This window comes from Bacillus rossius, assembly GCF_032445375.1.
Source record: "Bacillus rossius redtenbacheri isolate Brsri chromosome 4 unlocalized genomic scaffold, Brsri_v3 Brsri_v3_scf4_1, whole genome shotgun sequence".
Classification (NCBI taxonomy): domain Eukaryota; kingdom Metazoa; phylum Arthropoda; class Insecta; order Phasmatodea; family Bacillidae; genus Bacillus; species Bacillus rossius.
In genome coordinates, this window is record NW_026962010.1 from 22,274,299 (window position 1) to 22,298,445 (window position 24,147).

The following is a 24,147-nucleotide window of genomic DNA, read 5'->3' on the forward strand; positions in this document are numbered from 1 at the left end:
ACTTTTGTTATGCAGTGTTGCCTTGAAAAATAAGCCACGCACCATGCTTTTAAACACACATTAAAAAAACTGGGTGGATTATTGAATGAATATAGTAATATGCACACACTATTCTGAAAATAATACGCTTACTCATATTTTTATAACGATTGGCCATGGAAGAAACCAAATTACAAACTCATCTCAAAAAATTCCCTGACCAATAAAAAAAAATCCTTGATTTTTTCAGGTTTTCCTTAATTTTTTCAAATTCCCTGATTTTTTTTCCCAATTTTCCTGGTCTGTAGCCACCCTGCTACTGTATTATTAATGAAAATTTTTTTGTCAAACATTAAAATCATCATTGGTCACTTTATGAGCATTCCTCTCAACCTAAAAAAATATTGTTTTATTTTTGAAGACAAGTCAAAGCAGCCTTTACCTCCACTCTGAGTTTTCAACTTTCATGGGCCAACATCCTGAGCTTGAAAAAGTTCTCTGTTTAACGGTGGGCATAGTATGTGAGAACTTTTCTCATCGTTGTGACCAGTTGCGTTTGTGAAACCAAAAAGGAGGGATGTGAATATTATCCCTGAAGTGACACTGCAGATGCAGTTTTTTTTGGCAGTGATTCTGGAACATACTTCCTGAAAATGAGATTTATTAATTTGTTTTTTGAAACAAAAATTTAAAAAAATGTGCAACATGTGGATCACCCATTTGCCTAAAAAATTGTACAACATGTGACCAATTACAGGTTAAATATATTTACATACAAAACCACATTTCTTTGTTTAACAAAAACTTTGACTGATTCCAAACACTACATCAAAATTTCCTACCAAAAATCATGAAACATTAAAATTGGAATAAGCTTACCATTACAAGCAATTACTAGATGTGTCTCTATACACACTACATAATAAAAGATAAACACATTACCTACTTAAGTTGACTACAGAATTTATAAACTTGGATACAAAAACTTTTTTTTAATGTAAGTACTAATAAAAAATACTTTTACATTAATTGGTACAAACTTTTATTAATTGCAGGTTTAATACAAAATGTCAATAAAGATACGAAAAATTCGCTTGTTTTCTATTTTTATGAAAATTATCCTACAACAAATTATCCTACACAAGAGGAATATTTTGACACATATGGTACAATAAAATTTTTTTGGACATACAGCTGCAATAGCTATTTGTTATAACATAAATAAATTACTTTTAACAACTCGAAACCAAATGAGAACAAAAAGTTTTTCAAAAAATGTGCGGTTCATCATGTCACAACCCAATGTTATTGACTAGAATTTGTCCTTTCCTTAGCTAAAAACAGCACTGACAACAAATTTAGGTAAGTCTGTGCTAACAATCATGCAACACCAATAACATCACTGCACCACCAATAACGTCACTGCACCGCAGTGCGCTAGTCACAAGAACCGCCTGCTGCGATGGAGCGTTGTGGGTGTCGCTGTCCCGTACTGAGAGGCACTGGTGTCGACACCTGCTCTATAACGTCACTGCACCGCAGTGCGCTAGTCACAAGAACCGCCTGCTGCGATGGAGCGTTGTGGGTGTCACTGTCCCGTACTGAGAGGCACTGGTGTCGACACTTGCTCTATAACGTCACTGCACTGCAGTGCGCTAGTCACAAGAACCGCCTGCTGCGATGGAGCGTTGTGGGTGTCGCTGTCCCGCACTGAGAGGCACTGGTGTCGACACCTGCTCTATAACGTCACTGCAGCACAGTGCGCTAGTCACAAGAACCGCCTGCTGCGATGGAGCGTTGTGGGTGTCGCTGTCCCGCACTGAGAGGCACTGGTGTTGACACCTGCTCTATAACGTCACTGCAGCACAGTGCGCTAGTCACAAGAACCGCCTGCTGCGATGGAGCGTTGTGGGTGTCGCTGTCCCGTACTGAGAGGCACTGGTGTCGACACCTGCTCTATAACGTCACTGCACCGCAGTGCGCTAGTCACAAGAACCGCCTGCTGCGATGGAGCATTGTGGGTGTTGCTGTCCCGTACTGAGAGGCACTGGTGTTGACACCTGCTCTATAACGTCACTGCACCGCAGTGCGCTAGTCACAAGAACCGCCTGCTGCGATGGAGCGTTGTGGGTGTCGCTGTCCCGTACTGAGAGGCACTGGTGTTGACACCTGCTCTATAACGTCACTGCACTGCAGTGCGCTAGTCACAAGAACCGCCTGCTGCGATGGAGCGTTGTGGGTGTCACTGTCCCGTACTGAGAGGCACTGGTGTCGACACCTGCTCTATAACGTCACTGCACTGCAGTGCGCTAGTCACAAGAACCGCCTGCTGCGATGGAGCGTTGTGGGTGTCACTGTCCCGTACTGAGAGGCACTGGTGTCGACACCTGCTCTGGAGCGCAGGAGTGACTGTGCCATGAGCGCCTGCGGAGTGTCTGCATAGTTGCTCTGGCCCGACACTGCAACATTACAACACATCATTCCTGAGTCTCCGAGGCTTCTGTGGTTGATGGAACTAAGCATGATCTCTGAATAACCATCACTAACAACTATCCATATCCACTATCTATTCTATATTGTTTCCAATACACCCTTTTGTTGTCATCTTTTCTTTCCCTATTTTTGCAGATGAAGAGGCCTTGTACTCTCAACTAGCTTAGTTTTCAACTTCTAAAAGATGAAAGTAAGTTGGTTTCAAGGAATGATGCCTCATTGACATTTAAAAAGTTCTGTTCTCTGGTGTGCGTAGTATGTGAGCATTTTCCTCGTCCCATTACTAGTTGCATTTATGATACTGCAGAAGACTTTTGTGAACATTATTAGTGTTAGCAACACTTTAAATTCTGTTTAGTTTCTGTGTAGTGATCCTGGAATGTATTTTGTGAAAATGAGTTGAGGGAGAAAAAATTGTAGTTAGCTTTACAGAAACTAGCTGGATCGGGAAAGAAGGTAACTAACAAATAATGTTATGTTTTTATCTTTAGCTATCATATGCGATAAATATATAATAGTATATATTTTCAACAAGTATAGAGTTTTCATCATATAATAACTAATAATCTCTCTTTTGGCTTCAGGATGATGTAATGCAGAAAAAACAAACAGTATTGTGGTAAGGACTCCAAAACCTAAGAGTATTAGGATATTCCTGCTGCTATTCTGCCTGTATATTTAGGAAAGGACAACAAACAGAGTGGTCAATACACCCTCCTCGTCCTAACATGCGAACAAGGAAACACTACATGTACTCCATCCTCTTGGACATGGTTCCTATTCTCTTGTGCAATCAAAAATTAAGGAGTGTTTAAGGACACCTTTACTTAATCACCTTCACCACTACCAAGAGTTAGAAAATAATTGTACCACCACCAAAATCCCTTAAGAAAATAACAATGTAATAATTATTTTTGGTCTATTAACTATTTGTTTGTAATTTCAATTCTTACAGATAAGCCCCTATTGTCTAGAATTATCACTGGAACACATATATAATCCAAGCATAGTGTCTATCTGAAATTTATATCTGTAACATTAAATTTGATACTATGTAATTTTAATTACAGTTATTTTGTAAGTTCAAAGTAAGACAGCAAAACACAAGTGTTATTTTAAAAGTGAGATACAAAATACGAAAAAAAAAGTTCAAATTTTTTTTACACACAAAATCTAATCACATGGCCTAAAATTCCCCAATTGTGCTGCATATGCACAAAGCTTTGTTTGCGGCCAAGTCAGAAACAAAAGCACAATAAAATACCCGTATTTATCCATTACTTGCACATGCTCAGTCTTAATTAAGGAGTTGTTACGGATTCTTAGTAAACTGTATTGAATAAAGGCCTTTGAAAGTCCTCCACGAAAAATTAAGAACTTTTTAAAGATATTAAGGAGGCAAACAAACCCTGCTGGGGTAAATTCTGTAGCAAAAAGTGCTAAAACTATTGTTGAGTGTTGGAAGCTCCTTTTCCAGTATGAAACATATTTTAAAAGTTTTTTTACAGTAAAGACAATTATTAAGTGGGTGAATACGCAGTTGACCAAATTCTGGAGGCATTCAGAGAATGCTGCAAGTTAAAACAGTATATTCTAAACAGATCAGCCAAGTATAGCATCCAAGAGTATGCTTTGGTTGATTCTCAGAGTTTTACAAGAGTAATTAATAAATATTAGCTAACAAGTAACCTGAAGGACCAATAAATGTAGCAACACTAGAGGCAGTGTAGTGAAGTTTATTATTTCTCCAGTAAAAACTAAAGAGACAAAATTTCACAATGGAACTAGCGAGTGAACTTCTAGAGGTGAGCACTAAATCATTGGTATGTTGAGAAACAATAAGAAAGAAATTTCTCTAGTAACAGGAGAGCTCTTTACAGTCTAACAAAGGGTGGTGTTGAGGTGGGCAAACCAAACTCAAAGATGAATATTCATTACCTGGAAAAACATAGCCATCATGAAGTCAAAAGGAAGTGTTTACCAGTGTTGTGTTAATCTGTCTTCACAGAAAAAAAAATTGAATACAACATAAGTGTATGCAACATATGAGAAACCCATTTGCACAGAACATTCTCCTTATACCTCTCTATCTTGACAAAACACAAAATAAACAGACTATGGAAAACTACAGTAATTTGTAAGCAGCTTTTTCTGTTTTTGTTGAACATTATTGTTCGTGTTAAAGTAATATAAAAATTATTTCAGAGAAGGAAATATTAAAAATTTTTTTTGCTTCAATCAACTAAAGGTAAAGAATGTAAAAAAGGAAAGTGACAATAGGCATGACTAAGGACATGCATTTACTGCATTTGTGAAAATGCTGATTTTTATGCAAATTTCTATGTGGTTTTAGGGGCAAACTTGAATTTTTCACTTTTTATAAAATACTGGGCATTCACCTCCACACTCATAATACTGCGAAATTGATGCTTAAAAATAAACTTACATTGATTAAAATAATAATTGTATACACTATTTTTCTAACTATTGTTCATGTTTTATCAGTCTAAAACATTTGCTATTTAAAAAAACGACGTCACATAAGATAATATTCTTCAATACTAATATATGTCAATGCAAGCAACTAGACACTGAAATCTAAACAATCAATATGTCGTTCGATATTTTGAGTGTTCAATGCTGTATTTTGTTAATGACCAGCAGCCATTTAACTAAGAAGTGCTTCTTCTATATCTGCCGTTCTATGAATACTATTCTTGTAACAAATTGCAACTTACACATTGCTCTTGGCAAAAATAAAAGAAAGTAGCCTGCACTATTATTGCAATGTTCTACCTGCTGGTGTTTATTACGCTTATGATCAAATTTAAAAAAAGCGAGACATCAGGCAGAATGAATAGTTAAGAAATCATTAAAGAAATTTTAAAAAAATTGTTAGGAAAAACGAGTGATTTACTACACAAAAGGTTTTTTTATTTTAACATGTTTACGATCCTTGTTGACTTTACAGGTTTACATTTTTACTAGGCCTGTGCGGATCCCGAAATTCGGGAAAAACTTCGGGAATGCCAAGTTATTTTTCCCGTCGGGAGGGAAAATAAATTTCCCGAAATTTTCGGGAATTTGTTTTTCTTTACAAGATCTGACATAACCTCAAAATATATCAGCTACTGAACCTATAACATCCTTCCTTTTAAAATAAACATAAACAGTTTCATATAATTTTACAATTACTATTATAGATCATGCATTTACGTTTTTTTTTTACAAAAAAATCGGACCTCGTTATAATTAATTTGGTTTTGTTTGACAAACGTAATTACCTACCTACGACATATCCGAAATACAACGGTATTAAAAATATAAAAATAATGCCTCACTTAATGTTTATAAGAAAACATATATAAAAGTAGGTGAAATAGTTTTAACGCAACTACTCACGAGAAGAAACTTGTCAAAAATGGTAGCAATGCGTCAGTTTTGTATTAAATGGCTACGTTTTTAATGGCACATCTTCTTCGATTAAGTTTATTGCTTATATTTTGTAATTAATAGTATTCTGCCGATTTAAAACATTAAAAAATTATCATAAAATCTCACGTAACCTACAGACATAAAAAAAAAAGTTTAATTAATAGAGGACTTCATCATTGTCGAACAGAAAACAGATCGCGCAATTCTTGTGGTAATTCTTTTGTCATCATAATATGTGTTTAAAAACCGGGACCAAAAAAAATTAGTTTCTTTCTAATTAAACATAATTGAGTAGCTTTAAAACGTAAATAGTTAAAAAAATTTATTTCAAACCGTTAATCGCATAATAGTTACCAAGCTAGAGATTAAATATATAAAAACTTCAGCTTTTTGTAGTTCGTGGTAGTTGGTTAAACTGTCTCAATTTTTTTACTGTACTTGTTTACTTGTTTGCCCGTAGAGAAAGACGCGATAGTCTGTAATTAATAATTCCGGTTGTATTTGCCATTCATATGGAAAACTCGGGAAAAATAACGTCAAAGTTGAAAGGTGTTTGGCGGTATTATGAAAAGAATGCTAACCAAACTGCTAAGTGTACAAAGTGTCAAAAAATTATTAAAACCAGTTATGGTAGCACGTCTGGTTTATACGGCATTTGGAACAACACCCTCTGTTGAAAAGGGAATTTTATGCTAAAGGAAAACGTGAAGGAGAATCAAAAAACACATCTACTTGTGTAGGCCCATCTACTTCCAAGCAGTTAAAGATTGAAGATACTCATCAGTGGAACCCTAACCATGCTAAAGCAAAAATGATCACACAAAACATTGGAGAGTGGATGGCTGGTTCCATGGTACCATACAGTGTTGTGGATAATATGCACTTCAAGAAAATATTGCACTCTGCACAGCCCCTTTACAAGGTCCTATCACGTACAACATTTTCGAGGTCAGTTGTACCTAGTTTGTACAATTCAGTGCGAGACAAACTGTCTAACAAAATTTCTCAGGCTGTAGCTAATGCTAGCATAGCCTCTATGTCCTTCTCGTGTGATTTGTGGGCATCACGCAGCAATGATGCCTACATGGCAGTGACATGCCATTTTGTTGAACACTTTGCATTGTCCAAGTATTGTTTGGGATGTGAAAGTTTTTCGGGAAGTCACACAGCTGCTGCAATTGGTGACAAACTTAACAAAATTTTGACTAAGTGGGACCTTCTAAAACTTGAAGAGGCTAAAGTACCTCTCTATATGGTAACTGACAATGGGAGGAACATCAAACTGGGTTCATCACTTTGTAAAGTTAAATTCACACATTTACAGTGCTTTGCCCATACTCTCCAACTAGCCTTAAGTGATGCCAGAAAAAGTACCGAGAGCATGAACTTAATATTGAAGAAAGCACGTTCAATAGTTGGGCATTACAAGCACAGCTCCTCAGCAAATTTACAGCTATACAAAATTCAAGAAGAGTTGGGACTCCCGTGTTTGGAACTTATCCAGGACTGTACAACAAGATGGAATTCAGAATTCCTTATGTTGGAAAGATTGCTGAAAAACAAAGCTGCACTTTCCCAACATTTGCTTAAACTCAATGTTGATAATTTAACCGTCAGTGAGTGGCAACTTGTGGAGAACTATGTGTCGATTCTTCAACCCCTTCATGAAGCAACCACCCTACTGTGCAGTGACAAGACACCAACAGCATCCATGGTAATCCCTGTCCTTTTTTCAATGGAAGCTTGCCTGAATGAGCATATCAACAGTAACAGCAGTGGAGGATCAGATGTTTTTTCCAAAGCTCTGCTGTTTGCTCTTAAAGCCAGATTCCCTATGTATGAAAAGCAGGAACCATATTTCACTGCAATGCTTGTGGATCCTCGCTTCAAGTTTGTTGTGATTCCAGAGGAAGAAAAGTCACTGTCAGTAACACACTTGCAGTCAATGCTGCAAAGATCACAACAAACAGCTACATTATCAGGTAATTTAATTTCATTACAGAATAAAATGTATGAAATTTAATTGTCACTAGAATAAATTTTAAAATATTTTAATGAAACAAACTTTAAAATTAAATCTTATTATCACTATTTTGTTTTAAAATACTTTAATTTAATTAAAGACTTGTTAACTTATTTAAACTTTTTTTTTGCAGACATGGAACAAGTATCTGAACCCAGTGTTAAGCCGCAAAGTGGATTATGGAAACAGTTTGACAGCTTAGCCAGTTCTTCAAAGTTCAGTGATACATCTCAAAGTGAAATACACAATTATTTGGGTATGCCTTTACTTGCAAAGACTGAAGATCCTTTGAAATGGTGGGGAAAAAATGTTTCATTGTTGCCAAACCTTTGCAAGCTAGCACTGAAGTATCTTGGAATACCAGCTACAGAAGCAGCAAGTGAAAGAGTTTTTTCATCAGCAGGCAATATTGTGTCTACAAAAAGAGAGTCCTTGGCCACACAACATGTGGAGGAATTAGTGTTCCTTCATGAGAACCACATATTATTTTGAAGATTTAATAGTTACTACAAGTGTTTTATATTAATCTAAAGACATAATTATATTGTTGGTTTCACTATATTTACATGTTTATTTAATTTTTTGGCATTATTTATATTTTACTATGGTAAAGGATATTAAAAATATACGTATATATATATATATATAGATACTTTAAAAAAGATTGGTAAGTAGTATATATATTTCAAATTTTTTTTCCCGATCCCGTTCTAGTTTCCCACGGGAAAAAATTTTTCCCGCCCGAAAATTTCCCGAATCAAAAAATTCTTTCCCGCACAGCCCTAATTTTTACTTTTGCATGTACAGTACCACTTTTTTGAGGTTAGTTCTACCCTAAAGCAAAGGCTGCACATTTTTGCCTGCACACATCTTAATTGTATGCTGGTTCATTGAAATGCAATGGACAGAGATTTTAATTATACACCAAGCCTTTAGCAACAAGATAAAATAATTTTTCAACTGAATTACCTTCTACAAGCATTAAAAATTACTTCAGTACAGTAAAACCATTTTAAGACGTTCCTGCATTATATGTTTTCCGCTTATTAAGTTCACAAAATTGTTCCCTTGATCACTTCCATATATCCCTTATGTTAATTTTTCCCATTCATAACGTTTGCATTAATAGATGCTTCCCGCATATAACGTTCAGCTTTTGTGAAGAAAAATAAAATAATTTTTATCTTGAAACGGTTATACACTATTTTTAATTTGAAAAATTAACTTATTTCCGAACGATAATGAAATAATTTGCACATGCACAAGACCGTCGAAACCTTTGACAGATGCCGCACGCTGTTAGAAGTGTATTTTTCGACCAATCATCTGCTTGCATTGAGATGCTGTTCCATCTGCACGCCATTTCCCCCATTCAACGCAGAACATCTGACGAATGAGAAACGCGCACGACAGTCGAAACCTGTGCCACACGCCACATGCTGTTACATGTATTATTTTAAACCAATCATCTACTTGCATTTTTATATACTGTTAGGCTGTTCCATCATCACACCATTTCCCCATTCGAGGCAGAACATCTGACGAAATGAGAAACGTGCACGGCCGTCGAAACCTGTGCCACTTGCCTTACGCTGTTACAAGTTTTATTTTCGACCAATCATCTGCTTGCATTTGTATGGACTGAGAATGATTTGAGTTATAATCAGTGACGAATATGCAGTAAGCCATATTTACTACCAGCCATTACTCTTTTTTAATTTTTTGATATTTTTAGGTGTGATTTTAAGGTTATCAAGCATAATAAATATTTAGTGTTGTGCATAATGGCATCTGCAAGTAGTGGAGGAACCATTAAACGCAAGGCATTGTCGTTTGAAGAAAAACTGAAATTAATATCAAAAGTTGATGCGAATCCTTTTATACCAAGAGTGAGTATGGCAAAAAAAACCTGGAATGCCACTGTCTAATTTGAATGGAATCATTATGAAGCAAGACCAACTTTTGGCTACTAATGTTTCATCAAAGTGTAAAAAAATAAAGATTAATAAATACGAAGAAGTTGAAATTTTACTCTTGGCATGGTTTAAAGAACAGACAGGGAATTCCAACGAATGGCCCTATTTTAAGAGAGAAAGCTGTACAATTAGCACATAACCTAGGTGTTGAATTTCATGCTTCGAATGGCTGGCTCGACAGATTTAAGAACAGAGTAGGAACTGTAAGCAGGGAATCTGAGAGTGTGTGTGATGATTCTGTCCAGAGTTGGATAAACACAAAGTTGCCTGCAATTATAAGGGACTTTGAACCAAACAATGTATTCAACGTCGATGAATGTGGTCTGTTTTTCAACATGCTTCCGAACAAAACCTTTGTTTTAAAAGGTGAAACATGCCATGGAGGCAAAAAAAGTAAGGAACGAGTGACAGTGATATTGGGTGCCGTCATGGATGGCACTGAAAAGTTACTATTGCTGGTAATTGGGAAACCAAAAAAAAAAAACACGGTGTTTTAACAACATAGACATTACCGTGCATGTATGCAAACAACGAGTCTGTGTGGATGACAGGCAGCATTTTTGAAAATTATGTGAGAGTATTGGATGCAAATATGGGGTGCAAATATTGGAAGATTTTGCTTTTCATAGATCACTGCCCTGCTCATCCCAAGAAAATATCTAACCTTAGAAATATCCAGATTGAATTTTTCCCACCAAATTCAACATCCAGACTACAACTCATGGACCAGGGAATTATAAAAATTCTGAAACAGCATTTTCTTGCTGCTTTATGGGAAATGCTTGACTCAACCATCATTAGCAATTGCTTCAGAAAAGCAGGCTTTGGTGCTCAACAAGTTAACAATACTTTCCCTGAAGAAGCATTTGAGGACAGTGAAACAGTTGCATGTGCTTCTACATGCAGTGCAAATTGGAAAACTCTTCAAGTGCACCTAAATTTTTCGTGCACTTTTGAAGATTATGTCTCAGTTGAGGCGGTTCTACCATGTAAGCCACAAAGCACAAACCATCGAAGATTTATGTGCACAACACAAGCATTTAGCTGAAGATAAGACTGGCAATGGTGACAGCGATGAAGATGATTCCACTCCCACGCCAACTTACTCTGAAGCCCTTGACCACCTGGACAAGCTGAGGTTATTTGTTCATGGAACACCAAATGTTCCAGATAGTGTGAGGAAGAGTTTATGGGACCTGGACAATTTTGTGATGCATCAGAACGAAAATGTGTTGAAACAAACAACTATATTGCAGTATTTTTCTATCTAAACAGTAAATTTTAGTTTTATTTGGTGTTTTGATAATTGTTTTTTATTGTGCTTATTAAAAAAATTCAATTTACTGATATAATTGTATAGTTTTTCCAGTGTGCCAACGATAATTGATAAGTAATTTTGAGTTAAACAGTATGTAATTTTCTATTAAAATTGATTTTTATGAAGCAAATGTATTTACCTTTTAAGAAGTTCTTTGCATCTAGTCCCTTGAAAAACGTCTTAACAGGGTTTTACTGTATTTGGTTCCCGCTCACAGTTACATTCACCTTCTACCAAATAAAATCTCCAAAACATCAATATTTTATGTTCTTTAGCAAAATGTTCAGTTAGCCCATTTTTATTGTATTATAGGACATGTAGATACATATAATTTTCTTGGGCATTGTATATCTTTGTAATGCTGCTATTAACAATGAGATGAAGTACTGTAAAAAGTAAGTAATTCTATTGACATTTTAAAGAAAAATGCAAATAATTCTGTAAAAAGTGCACGACCTTTAGGGAAAATTACAATACTTTCCACTGAAAATTAACACTGCATTTAGCTAATAAAAAAAACCCACCACTTTTTGTCATAAAATAAAAATACAAATGCCATGACTATACAATGTCTCTTCAAAAATTGTACTGAATTAGTAGTACTACTGAAAGCTGTGCCATTGTCAAAGCATATTTGGTTTGTAGTGAAACCTCATATTTGCATCCTCTGTAGATGCATTTTCCTGCAATTAATTACATTTTCTTTTGGTCCCATTTACATTTAATTAAATATAATGCAATACCGTATTTGCTCGCGTAAAGGCCCCGCCCATGTATACCCCCCCCCCCCCCCCTCTCCTTGTTTTGTAAACATTTTTGAGAAAAAATTTAAAAACGTGTTTTTCTAGGTTTATCTGAGGGCAGGGCAGCTTGGCATGCATCAAACAGCGGGGGGAGGTGATTTTGTAAGCGGCAGTGATACAGAGACTGGTATTATAGTTTGTCCGCTCTCAGTAGGACTGTCGTGAGGCGTGACAGACGTACGCAGTTAGTCGTATCTCAAACGACATAAAGATAAAGAAAGCTGGACTCGCGTCTTGTGTTGATGTGCAGTGTTGTCGGAGAAGAAGAGGGGAAGAAGAGGGGAAGTGAAGGAGGAAGGAAGTGGGTGGAGCAGGTACCTACGTAGTCAGCAATTCTGGTACTCATATCATGAGAAAACTGGCACTTCAGTCAAAACAGTGGTATGCTGTGCATGGTTTACTTGATAACTATTGCGAGGTATTTTTGCAAACCAATTTTTTTTATGTAACATGGTCATCACAGTTTAATATTTTAAAAACTAACCTAATGTTTCATATGAAATATTTACAAGTTATACAGGATAAATTAAAATCGAGACTAACCGCAAAATTATAATATTTTTTTGATGTGTAAATTCTCTTTCAAAAACTTTAAACATCTCAATTTTTTGTACATTTTTTTCCAAACTTATGATAAGTGAAAGAATAATTTATTCAATAACAAATTCAAACTTTTTGTTGTGTTCTATGTGATGTATTTTGGGCATGGCTTGAGTATTGATGGTATATTAAGTAGGCTAGTATAAACCTATTAAATTTTTATTTAATTTAAAATATTTTTTGAAGAAGGAATATATACAGGACATGAGGTACATTTGTATTAGATGATTTTTAGGGTTTACCCTTAATTTACACTTTTTTTCTTTGTTCCCCTGAAAAGTGTAAAAAGGGATTTTGCTTTAGACACCATTTTGAGGCTGCCTGCCTGAGAGACTCCTCAGGAGCAGGCGTGACACAGTAGCACCCGTCCCTTCCCTACCGATGGAACATCTAACAGCAGGGTACCTTCCCCCTCCATGTCACCAAGAGTCAGGGGCACCTCTCTTTCATCTGGAGGGTTTTACAAGTCTCCAGAGAACCATAGTATAAAGTGGCATAACTAGAACACAATTTTTCTCGCAGCTTCGAATGTTTGTTGAGTCAGGGTGTTTTGAGGACACGACACTTCAGAGGGCTACGGGACCTTTCAATGGGGCGAGCCGAATGGCACCAACTGGCAAGCTGAAAGTGAAACTAAGATGGTGAGTGAGCAGGCAATAGCAGCGATGAGCAAAGGGTCTCGTGTGTGAAGATGAAAGCATCTAAGATGATGTTGCCGCTAGGTGGACAAGTAAACAGTGCGAGGACATGTGTTGGGACTGAGTGTGGCATTAGAGAGAGCCACTGTCGAGCCGAGCTCCAGTGGACTCAAAGTATGGTTACTTTGTGGACAGTCATTTGGAGTATTAATCTAGAAAATGCAGTAATTATTAGTTAATAAATAAAACTATAGTTAGTTAATTGGGCTATCCTTTTAGACCTGTTTTATCCACGTGTAAAGTACATAAACATAAAATATTAACATAACTAATACTACAAATTAAAACATTAAAATATGACTCACCATTATGGACAGCTCCTACCCCAATTGGATGCAGTTTTGAAAATACTGAAACCAAAAAATTAAATTAATTTCCAGCAGTACTTCAAAATTATATTTAAGTACAAGAATAAAAATAATGCCATCCAACTCAAACTGACTACCAGAGCAATTTTCATGTTTGTCAGCATATAAAATTAAAATTTGACAGCAAATTTTTTCTGGTTTAATGGTTTAACATTACAATTAAATTTTTTATAAACCACACTACATATTAACAACAATTCTCTTACATTAAAATTTTTAATTTTCCATTACACCTACCTGTTTTTTAATTTTTTTCCAATTTAAAAGTTGCAGAATTACAATATGATATTTTTAATTACAAAATAAAATTTTTGTAATTATTTGTAAGTTATTATTATTATTATTATTATTATTATTATTATTATTATTATTATTATTATTATTATTATTTCTAAGTTACCCCAGGGCCTTAAAAAGGAAAAGTATTTACACGGAACATTTACCGGAACAAATGTAGCCATCTTTGATCTACTTTTAAACAGATTCACCACCGGAATTGAGACACTTGTCACATTGTGGTATCGACTTATAGTACTCCTGTGTTGTATAAGTCTGCCACATGGGATTGTAACCAGCATGTGGCAGTAATCTGCCACGATTTTGTCTCTTGAAATTGCTGACCGTGCAGAAACTCCTCAAGGTGAAAGAACAGATGATAAATCGCTGGAGCAAGATCAAGACTGTTAAGAGTGGATGGTCAAAAACCCAGCAAAACTCCTGCAATAAGTTGTATGTAGGTGAGCTTAGTGGATCACCACAGAAACTGCACTGAACACCTCCAGTCTCTCGTGCTGAACGGCCCTTTGTGAACTCTGCAGTGTTTGAGAGTGACTTTTCAGCTTTCACGTAAACCTCGGGCCAGAATGCTATTTTGTCCTAGAACACGTGCACAGTCTGCACTGTCAGAATTTTTTAATGTGAACTGGAGGTGCAGACAGCTCCCCACACTGGTTACAATTTCAGGTGGCAGGTGGCAGATGGCAGGTGCAGGTAGCCACAGAATCACAAGTGTCAATTCCGGTGGTGAACATGTTGAAAAGTAGCTAGATTGCTGTAGCTGATCTGATAAATGTTTCCGTGCACCTACTTTTTTTTTTCTTCTTAATGGCTTGGAAAACTTAATAAAGACACCTCGTAGTTTACTTCAAAAGTAATGTAGTGAACCCCTCAATGAAATATGTTAAATACTACTCCATGGAACCATCTTAGCTACCTAACATAATCAAGACCGTAATAAAAAAAAACGTGGAAAGCACCAAGGAAAAAATGTTTAAGTCTTAACTTCAAGAATACTTAATTAAATTATTTTATTTAAAGCAAGATAGTTAAGGAAATACAAAAAGTTTAAAAAGTTTTCACAGCTACCCATTTAACACAAACCTTTTCACTGCAAAATGTTGTACAGCCAGAGAATTAAAGTATTATCTCAATCATGACCATGTTGTGTGGATAGCTCGCCAATCAAGTAAACCACATTTCCTAAATGCCACTGCCAAATAATCTCCCAGCTGTCTGATGCATGAGGTCCTTGAACTAGTGATAACCTAGCTTTGCCATGCCAAATTACCAAAAATAGATAAAAGTAATTAAACATATTTTTGTAGTGCTACATGAATAAAACTGCACTTTTAGAGCTTAACAGTCGGGAAAGCACAAGTACACGAGAACACCCCATAAAAAAAATTTATTTTTTAAAATCATATTTGTATTTTTGTAATTTGTGATGCTATTTTAGTTCCAAATATGAAAAATATGAACAATTTTTTTTATATTATCATTAAAACCTACTTACACTTTTGATAAATAATCATCTTTACTTAAAAAATCTTTAAACCTACAAATAGGTAGTTTCAATTACAAATTCCAGACGAACCACTTCACCATGGCAGCACTGTGTTTTAATGGTACAGTGGGCCTTTCAGTGGAGGCGGCAAGCGAAACAACCATGTCTTATCTATTTTGTTTGAACATAACTGCCCATGCATGTTTATGAACACTTGATCAGCGCCAGCTGTTACAAAGGCTCGCAAGCCAGGTGCCAGGCGCAAGGGTCTGACTGGCCCAACACACTGATAACTGATAACTGATAACTAATAACTGATAAGCAATGCAGGAGAATCACACAAGCAGTAAGCTTAGATTTATAATAAATTATTTTTACACACTGAGACTTTTTGATACACATGTTTAGTGAACTATTATGTGAACATTACATTAACAATTGAGATTTTACAAAACACAGGTGTTGAAATTGTTATCAATCATTTTTACCTTTAATGGTCATTAATTTTTAAAAATTTTGAACTACAAAACAACTATGAGGTTAAGTAATCTATATTTATTTATTTTTGAGTTTTTATACATTTTTCAACAGAAAGGGTAATCTTGCGAAGAACTAGCTTTACATTATTGAACTAAGGGTGGTATTTGGGTAAGACAGTGAACAAGCACTGTCATGTTGGGACAGAACCATGAGACCATGACTTAACTAGTGGGCCATATTCCAGAACATGTCCAAACCAAATTCCAGTAAGGGAACAGATCACCATCAGTTTTAATAAACAGTGCGCTGTGCGAGGCTAGAAACAGTTGCACATCGCAGAACAAGCACTCTATATTTAACACATTTGTTTATGTTTACACGAGAGTAATAGAAGATAACAAGAATCAGCATGCCTGGTTTACACCTGATGAATAAACTTTTTTAATTCTTATCAACATTTGGCAAAACAGTTTTCAAAATTGGAAAATATTTCACAGCATAGAGAATATAAAATCAATTATTCACACACACATAAATACTACCATTTTATTTTTAATATTTTATTGATCATGGGCCTACCTTATCTGAAATAACCAAGCCAAAGGACACACACATTATATATATATATATATATATATATATATATATATATATATATATATATACATATATATATACACACACATATATATATATGTGTGTATATACACACACACACACATATATATGTATATAAAATTATAATTTATTATTGCAAACAAATTATATTAAAATTATTTGACACATATTGTAGTGTTCAAAATGCCATACTGCCATTAAACTAATAATCCACTACTTAAGTAGTGGAAGGAATTCAAAAGTAAATACAGTGAAATTCCGTTACAACGTACTTCAGAATAACGTATCTTTCAGTTCAACATATGATTTTAAATTCCCGCTCAAAACACCAATGTAAACAATGTAAATATTTCACTTTAACATTAAAAACGTATCCTATCTTTCAATACAATGACCATTCTTTTCCAGTTATCAGGAAAATTTTAAATAATAATTATTACTGTGTTTGCGCAGGGGTTCTTTAATATAAATGTACTGTATGATTAATTTTTATCACTTTCAAGAATAGTTAACAAGTATAAAACCTAAAACGTAAACAAACATTGTATCAACGATACGCGCCATTCGTCCTTCTCCATGGATCACACACTTTAGTGCATGAGACGATCTAAACAATCGATTGCTCTCTCACCCCTCTTCAAGACAATTGTTTGTAGCTGCGCCATCTTTTGGTTATTTATAGAGCACGTTTTAAAAGTTTCAATTACCGCAGATACAAACGTTAAATAAAAATGATATTTTAAGTTATATACAAAATAGAAAATCCAATAATGTTAATTTATGCAGGATAATTTTAGAACTGTTTGGTGTCACAACATGGCCGACACGCTTTAATTGTTTAGCCATGAAGGTCGGAATGTTGTCTGGCACAGCCATGCTCGTGACGCGCGCTACTATTGCGGAGCTATGGTTATCTATGGATGAGAGGTTTGTTTACGTTTGACGTGGCACGAGGCAAACAATATTGTTGATTGAATATTTTAATCAAGATGGATGGCCCAAAAGATAAAAAGAAATGCAAGCAGTTTACTTAAAGAAAAAAGTGGAAATTTTAAAAGAAGTTGACAAAGGCAGGAAAAATGCAGATGTGGCACCGTCGTTTGGTTTGGTGCCCACTACACTGTCAACAATAATAAAAGATCGCAAAAAAATTATTAAACTGCATGAACAGTCACCTTTATCTGCCGGTCGCAAGAGACTTTGCCTAGAAGATGACGAGGGAATTCTATCCCAATAAATGTACCGCAAAATAATTTAACCCATTGCTATTTTGTGTTCGACAGATATACATTTTGTATATGTATGCCTAGAATTTAAGCTACTGTATTAAGTACAGTAATTTTTTTTAAATTCTTGTTTTACAAATATTTGCTTCCAAGCTAAAGTAACATTTGATCCCCTTCTACTTTATTTTTAAAAATTCAAAAATACTACGTTTTTAAGGTAACTTTCAGAATAAAGTACTTTCATTACTAAGTATAAAAGTTGAGGCTTTATTGATGTACTTTATAACGAGATTCTGCTGTATCACCAAAATATATTCTTTTACTGTCACTATGTATTGCAGATCTAACATGGATTCACAAATGGCACATGCAATAAATAATAAGTGTTAATTTTATAATAAAAATAAAATACATACCATACCAGACCCCTATAACAATAGAAACAATGGCCACGAAGTATTTTAAATAATCCTTCCAGAAATATACAAGTTCCATCCATGAGACAAACCGCGGCACAACACAAGTTGAACCTCCGAAAGGGCTCCCTGAGAGACGAACTTTCACCGGAACCTGGAAAGAGAAAAATATTAATTGAAAATAAAGCTAAAAAAGTAATTTGAAAGTTTGATTATTTTTACTTTGCAAATTATTTTTAAAATATATTTAGTTTTGACACAATTGATGAAACCTAGGGTATGAAAAGTTATTGTTCAATATTTCATACTTCCAAAATAAGGTCAAAAACATTTTTTTCATACTCATATTTCTCTTTGTATGAATACAAAGCTTTGTCAAATATAGTTTGGTTTACTTGTAAGAACATATGAACTTTGTTTAATGCCTCTTCCAGACAACAGCGCCTGAACGAGATTGGTGCACAGTTGTGAACGCACGGGCATGGCTGTCGAGCCATGCAAACACATTCTTGCCACTGACGGAGTGTAACTAGAGCGACTGCGAGGTCAGTCTGGATCACATTTAGCCTGGCATATTCTAGTCTTGTCTGTGTTCAAGATTAATGGGAGGAGAGGAAAAACAAGGTATATTCACCTTGTATGCCTTGTATTCACCTTTTTAACCGTCATAGAGTTTCTTCATGCTTTCAAGAAACACTTAAAACTTAAAACAAAGAGGGTGTGTAACTCAGAACACGTGATAGAAGTGAAACTTCTTTGGCACTTCAAACTGCACATGTTACTGTTTCTTCAAACAATTCTGCCATTTGGAACATGCCAAATCTCTGAACGAAATATGAAATTCATAACAGGTAGCACTATTTATGCGGGAAATGCAGGGACTGTCTCAACAGCGCTCTCTTCAATTCTGCTTGAACAAGGAGGAACATTAGCGCCCTGGTAGCAATTATGAAATTCTTGGCACTCACAGCTGACTGTATAGGACATCTATATTATTTTTCTGAAACAAATGCACATGCACACATTCTGTCTTATTCTTTCCTTCATCTACCTCTCTTTGTTCTATATTTTTTGTAGAAAACTAATCATTGTACAAAGAGGAGAACAAAAATGAGCCCAGCATCATATTATGCATATTGTTCTCTTATAGCTCTTTGGCCAAGTACATATTCTCTGTCCTTTTCACAACAGAAACATTTCACAACTATATTTTACGAAAAAGGTTGAATTCAAATTTGGAGATGAAATTTTACTTTCATCATCCCGAAGAAGTTTCACATCAAAAATTGTCCATTGAACAACAAAAATCAGCGATTGTTATACCGACCGACCGACCATTATATTTGATAGAGGAAAAATAAGCAATTACTTATGCTGAACATTTACTGAAACTTTAATGGTGATACTGAGTTGAGAGAACATCTTCATGATCGCACTCAAACTAAAGTAATGGTCTGCTAACTGCAGGAACACCCAGCAGAGGAGAGAGGTGGAGGAAGGCTGTAGCGCCCAGCCTGAGACTGGGCAATGAGAAGCTGCTAGTTATCACTATATCATGACGGAGAGGCAGCGTTACCACCGCCCACTGGCTGCGGCTGCTGCCTGGTGACACTGTAGTGGGCTCTACCCCCCCTCTCCCTTTAGACAGTTTCTCAACAGTCATCTATTTTATCAACATCGCAAAAAGTTTGCTCAAAACAAGTATCAAGTAAAATTTTATCATGACCACAAAACATTTAACTTTACTTTGTTAATTTGCTATGGGATGAAGTACATTCCCCACTAACTTATATTAAGTGGACAGGCGCCGTATCGGCCATCTGTGGCCTGGCATTTTCGACGCCTTCGAGGTAGACTTCCATTGTTGCAGTTGATGTCTGATGTATAAGCCACCCGATGTACAAGAGCAAAAGAAGCATCCTGTTATATAAAAAACCCTCCAGTGACAGGAAAGGACATCAATGCAACCACGGGGGGAGTTAGTATATTTTTGGTTGGTTTATGACTATTGCGGTGTCTGGTCGTTGAGTTTGTTGATGTCGGTGTGGGTGTCGGTGGTGTTCATCCTAGTTTAGACAGAATTTTCACAGCAGAGATGACAGCACGTATGGTGGTCGTTTGTTCTGATAGCTTCATTTGGCTTGTAAATTTTCTTGCTGGATTCTGCTCCCAAATTTTTGTAGACTGTATGATAATTTAATTACTGAGCAGTATCTTTGAAAATTACAAGCTGTTAGCATATTGTTTAAAAAAATAAGCTTGCCAATTATTCTGGTGCACAGCAATAAAGTAAAGAGCAGGGATGTAATTTTTCATTATATTGTTATACAATCAAACCTCATTAATACGAATCCGCTTAGTACGAAATTCCCGTTTATGCGAAGTACTTTCACAGTCCCGGAAAATAAAGTATGATTTCCCATGTTATTCAGTACATTTAATATGAATTACGAAGTTGTTTTGATCCCTCAAGTAGCTGTTAAAGTGTATAAGTAAATGGTTAATACGAATTTCACCGCCGAAGTCTGAAGTAAATCGTCTTCATAACCGTCATGTAAACAAACATTTCTCCAAAGATACATGTATGTATCCTACTAGACTTGTGTAGTTCGCGAACGAACTAGTTCGGAAGAGCGCTCCCACAGACGAACTACGCGAACTAGTTCCCAGATCCCTCGCTCCTCAGTTCATTAGTTCGTTCTTTTTCCCATCTCCTTCTTTTAGTTCTGTGCACATGATCTGGCTCTTATAAAAAGTCGACACTCGTTCTCCCTTTCGGGTATTAGGTAGTTACTGCTTTTTCGCTGGTCTTTTTGGCTGGCTATCGTTATCTGCTCGGGTCGGATAGCTGAAATTTCAGACATCTAACGGATACTGACTTTACAAAAATATTGACTCTTGATCGCTGCAAATGTTTACTGCAATGAAACATTTTCAAATATAATCATTTTGTTGATGATGATAGCTTTATACTCGTGTCCGAGCACGGTAACTTCGTGGTGGGGAAACCGTGGTGTATACTGAGAACAAGTCAGACATAAACATTAGGTAGTTATATCAGTAGTGTTTACAAAATGATTTCAATATTCATAAAATAATTTTGACAGCTGATGACTTATATAAAACCATTGTTAAATAAACTTATTTTTGACGTGACGTCTAATAAATCGATGAACGCCGGCTGCACGCACGAAAAAGTTTCCCGTAACGCACATTGTCCCGTTACGCTATGTCCCGTTACGCTCATTGTACGCTTGCGCCGCATCTATCTCTCTTTCACTCGATTGGAACAACCATCTATTGGACTTTTTCGAGGCACATTAAACTTGAAACACTCCCATTCGTTTCCTACTTTTCCTATCATCGTCCTATCCTTAACAGAATAACACAGATTGGAAGAAGTTAAATAGCAAACATGTATAAAAGTTATAGTTAAAAAAATCTCTTCGTTAAAGTAATAAACATATTTGAATTAATGAGTGCAAATTAAAGTAAATTTATCAATTAAATTGTAGATTTCATTTCACTTCTTCTTTGTATCCATACAAAATAGTGATAATTCAATAAAAATGATTCAATTTTATTCATAAAAGTATGGTATCATTTCATCAATGTTTTGTTATGACGACACGTTAAACTATCGTCCGTAAACCAACTTTACAGACAAACAATTTTTTTTTATTATTTCTAAAACTTAAAAAAAAAATGTATTTTTATAGGCCTAAAACGGTATTTTATTCACTAAGATAAACACATTTCATAAATAATATTTCTTAAACTAGCTAATAAATAAATTCTTTTAGAAATTAATTTTTTTTTTGATTATAGTGTATGTTAAGTGATGATGAACTTGCTAATATTTAATTATTGAATTATATATAGGTCCTAATGAACATACACATTGTTAAGCAATATTAGCATACAATCTTACTTAAGAGTTTTTATTAGTTTTTCTATGTCTAATTGTAAGGTAACAAATTAGAAGAGTAATGGGTCTTTTTTCATAATAATTTACGTAATTTTGTGGCCTGTACATAATAATGCATTTTTTGTTGATTATTTCTTAAAAACAAATTAAAATTTGAATATTTATAAAATGGTATTTTATTCACTAAAATAAACACATTTCATAAATAATATTTCTTAAACTAGCTATAAAATAAATCCTTTTATAAATTAAATTTTTCGATTATAGTGTATGTTAAGTGAAGAATAAAAAAAAACCTAACTGTTATATACGCCATTTTACCCAATTATGTAAATTATTGTTTTATTTACTCATTTGATGTATAATAACCCAAAAAAGGATAATAATCTAGGCGTTCACAACACTGATCATTATAAAAAATAAATACTATAACATACAAAGAAGATCGCCTGCAGTAGCGGTAGCAAAGCGAACGAACTATCTGTGACCTGTCTTCTTTGAATTCGAGATGGGAGCGGACGAACTAAAAGAGGGACCTAGTTCGCCAAGGAGCTGCGAACTAAAAGGAGCGCTCCCGGTCGCGAACTATTATGCGCAAGTCTATATCCTACAGCGCAAAATGGTTGAAAAACAAGATTGAAAAGTTCAACTCTAGTGGCAATGTTAGTAACTAAACTAGAAAAGATGCCATGTTGTAAACGGAAAACGAAAAGGAAAGAACTCTATACCATATTAATATTAGTCATCGGAAGTGTACAAACGTAGAAGTTTAAACATTCTATGGAAAAAAGTTCTGATATTTTTCATTGTTCACGCACGTGTATCTTAACCTCAATTTTGAGTGTTAGTTGTTTTGTAATATGACTGCGAAACGTAAACGCAACGAACTTACATTGCAAGTTAAAGTTAAAAATATTGAATAAGTAGACAATGGAGAGAGAACGAAAACTGAAATTGCGAGAGAATTTAACATCCCGCAATCGTCGTTGTCGACAATACTAAAAAATCGTGAAAAGATTGAATCGGCTTTTGCGAGTTCGTGCAGATTATCAACAAGAAAAAGAATGCGAGGCCCAAAACATCAAGAAATGGAAGCTACCTTGTTGCAGTGGTTTCAAGAAATGTGTGCAGCAAACTTGCCAATTTCTGGACCTATGATTCAGAAGAAGGCAGACTACCTAGCATTGAGGTTAGGAATTTCATACTTCAAGTTCAGCAATGGTTGGCTACAACGGTTTAAGGATCGCAACAATCTTGTTGGCAAAACTATGTGTAGGGAGTCGGCAGCAGTAGATAAGACCAAAGTTAAATGTGGTAAACAATGCCTATAAGAAAAAGATAGTGCAAACCAGAATTGATGCTTTTTTAAACCAAATGTTTGAATAGAAAATGTGTCATGAATGCAAGTTTATTGAAGTTTGTATTATGATTTATTCTGTAAGTGTTGCATTGTGTTTGTTTTCTTCAGTGTTTACATATTGTCATGCATGTAGTGAAGCCAGCTTATACTACCAACGGTGCTTATAATTTTCTTTATAATTGTAAATGTAGGCATTTAAAGTTCAATCAATTTTTTTGTCATGATATCCCAATAGTTTGGTTAGTACAAACCCTCATTACAAAGTGCTAAAATTTTGGTTCCTTCAGGTTTGTAATAATGACTATAATGAGGTTTGACTGTAGTATAACAGTAAGTTAATGCTGCAATCTTTGTTACAGTATTGCTTTCGATATAGCCTGGTGTACCAGCAAATGAAAACAGAAACAATAAGAAATTTGTGAAGCAAGAATTTTATTTTATATATATTTTTTTTGATGAATAAACTTGGGCTGGAACATAGCGTATACTCTATTATTAAGAGGTTTAGGGAAATCCACCCAGTTACTGGGCTTGGTAAACAATTTATGTGTTAATGTTACTTTCAACAGTCAAAATTTTAACCCACGAGGTTATGTCCATATTTTCTTTTTAACTTTACTAGTATAAGAAACTTACTTTATGT

At 35.1% G+C, this 24,147-nt stretch overlaps 1 protein-coding gene across 1 annotated transcript in view; it reads right to left on the reverse strand.

The window, feature by feature from the left end:
• Positions 1-339: 339 nt before the first annotated feature.
• The window catches only part of LOC134541701 (nuclear pore membrane glycoprotein 210-like), a 125,489-nt gene continuing 101,681 nt past the window's right edge, over positions 340-24,147 (reverse strand). The window contains exons 13-15 of the mRNA XM_063385342.1: positions 18,217-18,370; positions 13,631-13,675; positions 340-2,438 (exon numbers count right to left, since the gene is read on the reverse strand). Of these exons, the coding sequence (XP_063241412.1) occupies positions 2,293-2,438; positions 13,631-13,675; positions 18,217-18,370 (345 nt within the window). The 3' untranslated portion in view covers positions 340-2,292. The remainder of the gene's footprint in view (positions 2,439-13,630; positions 13,676-18,216; positions 18,371-24,147) is intronic.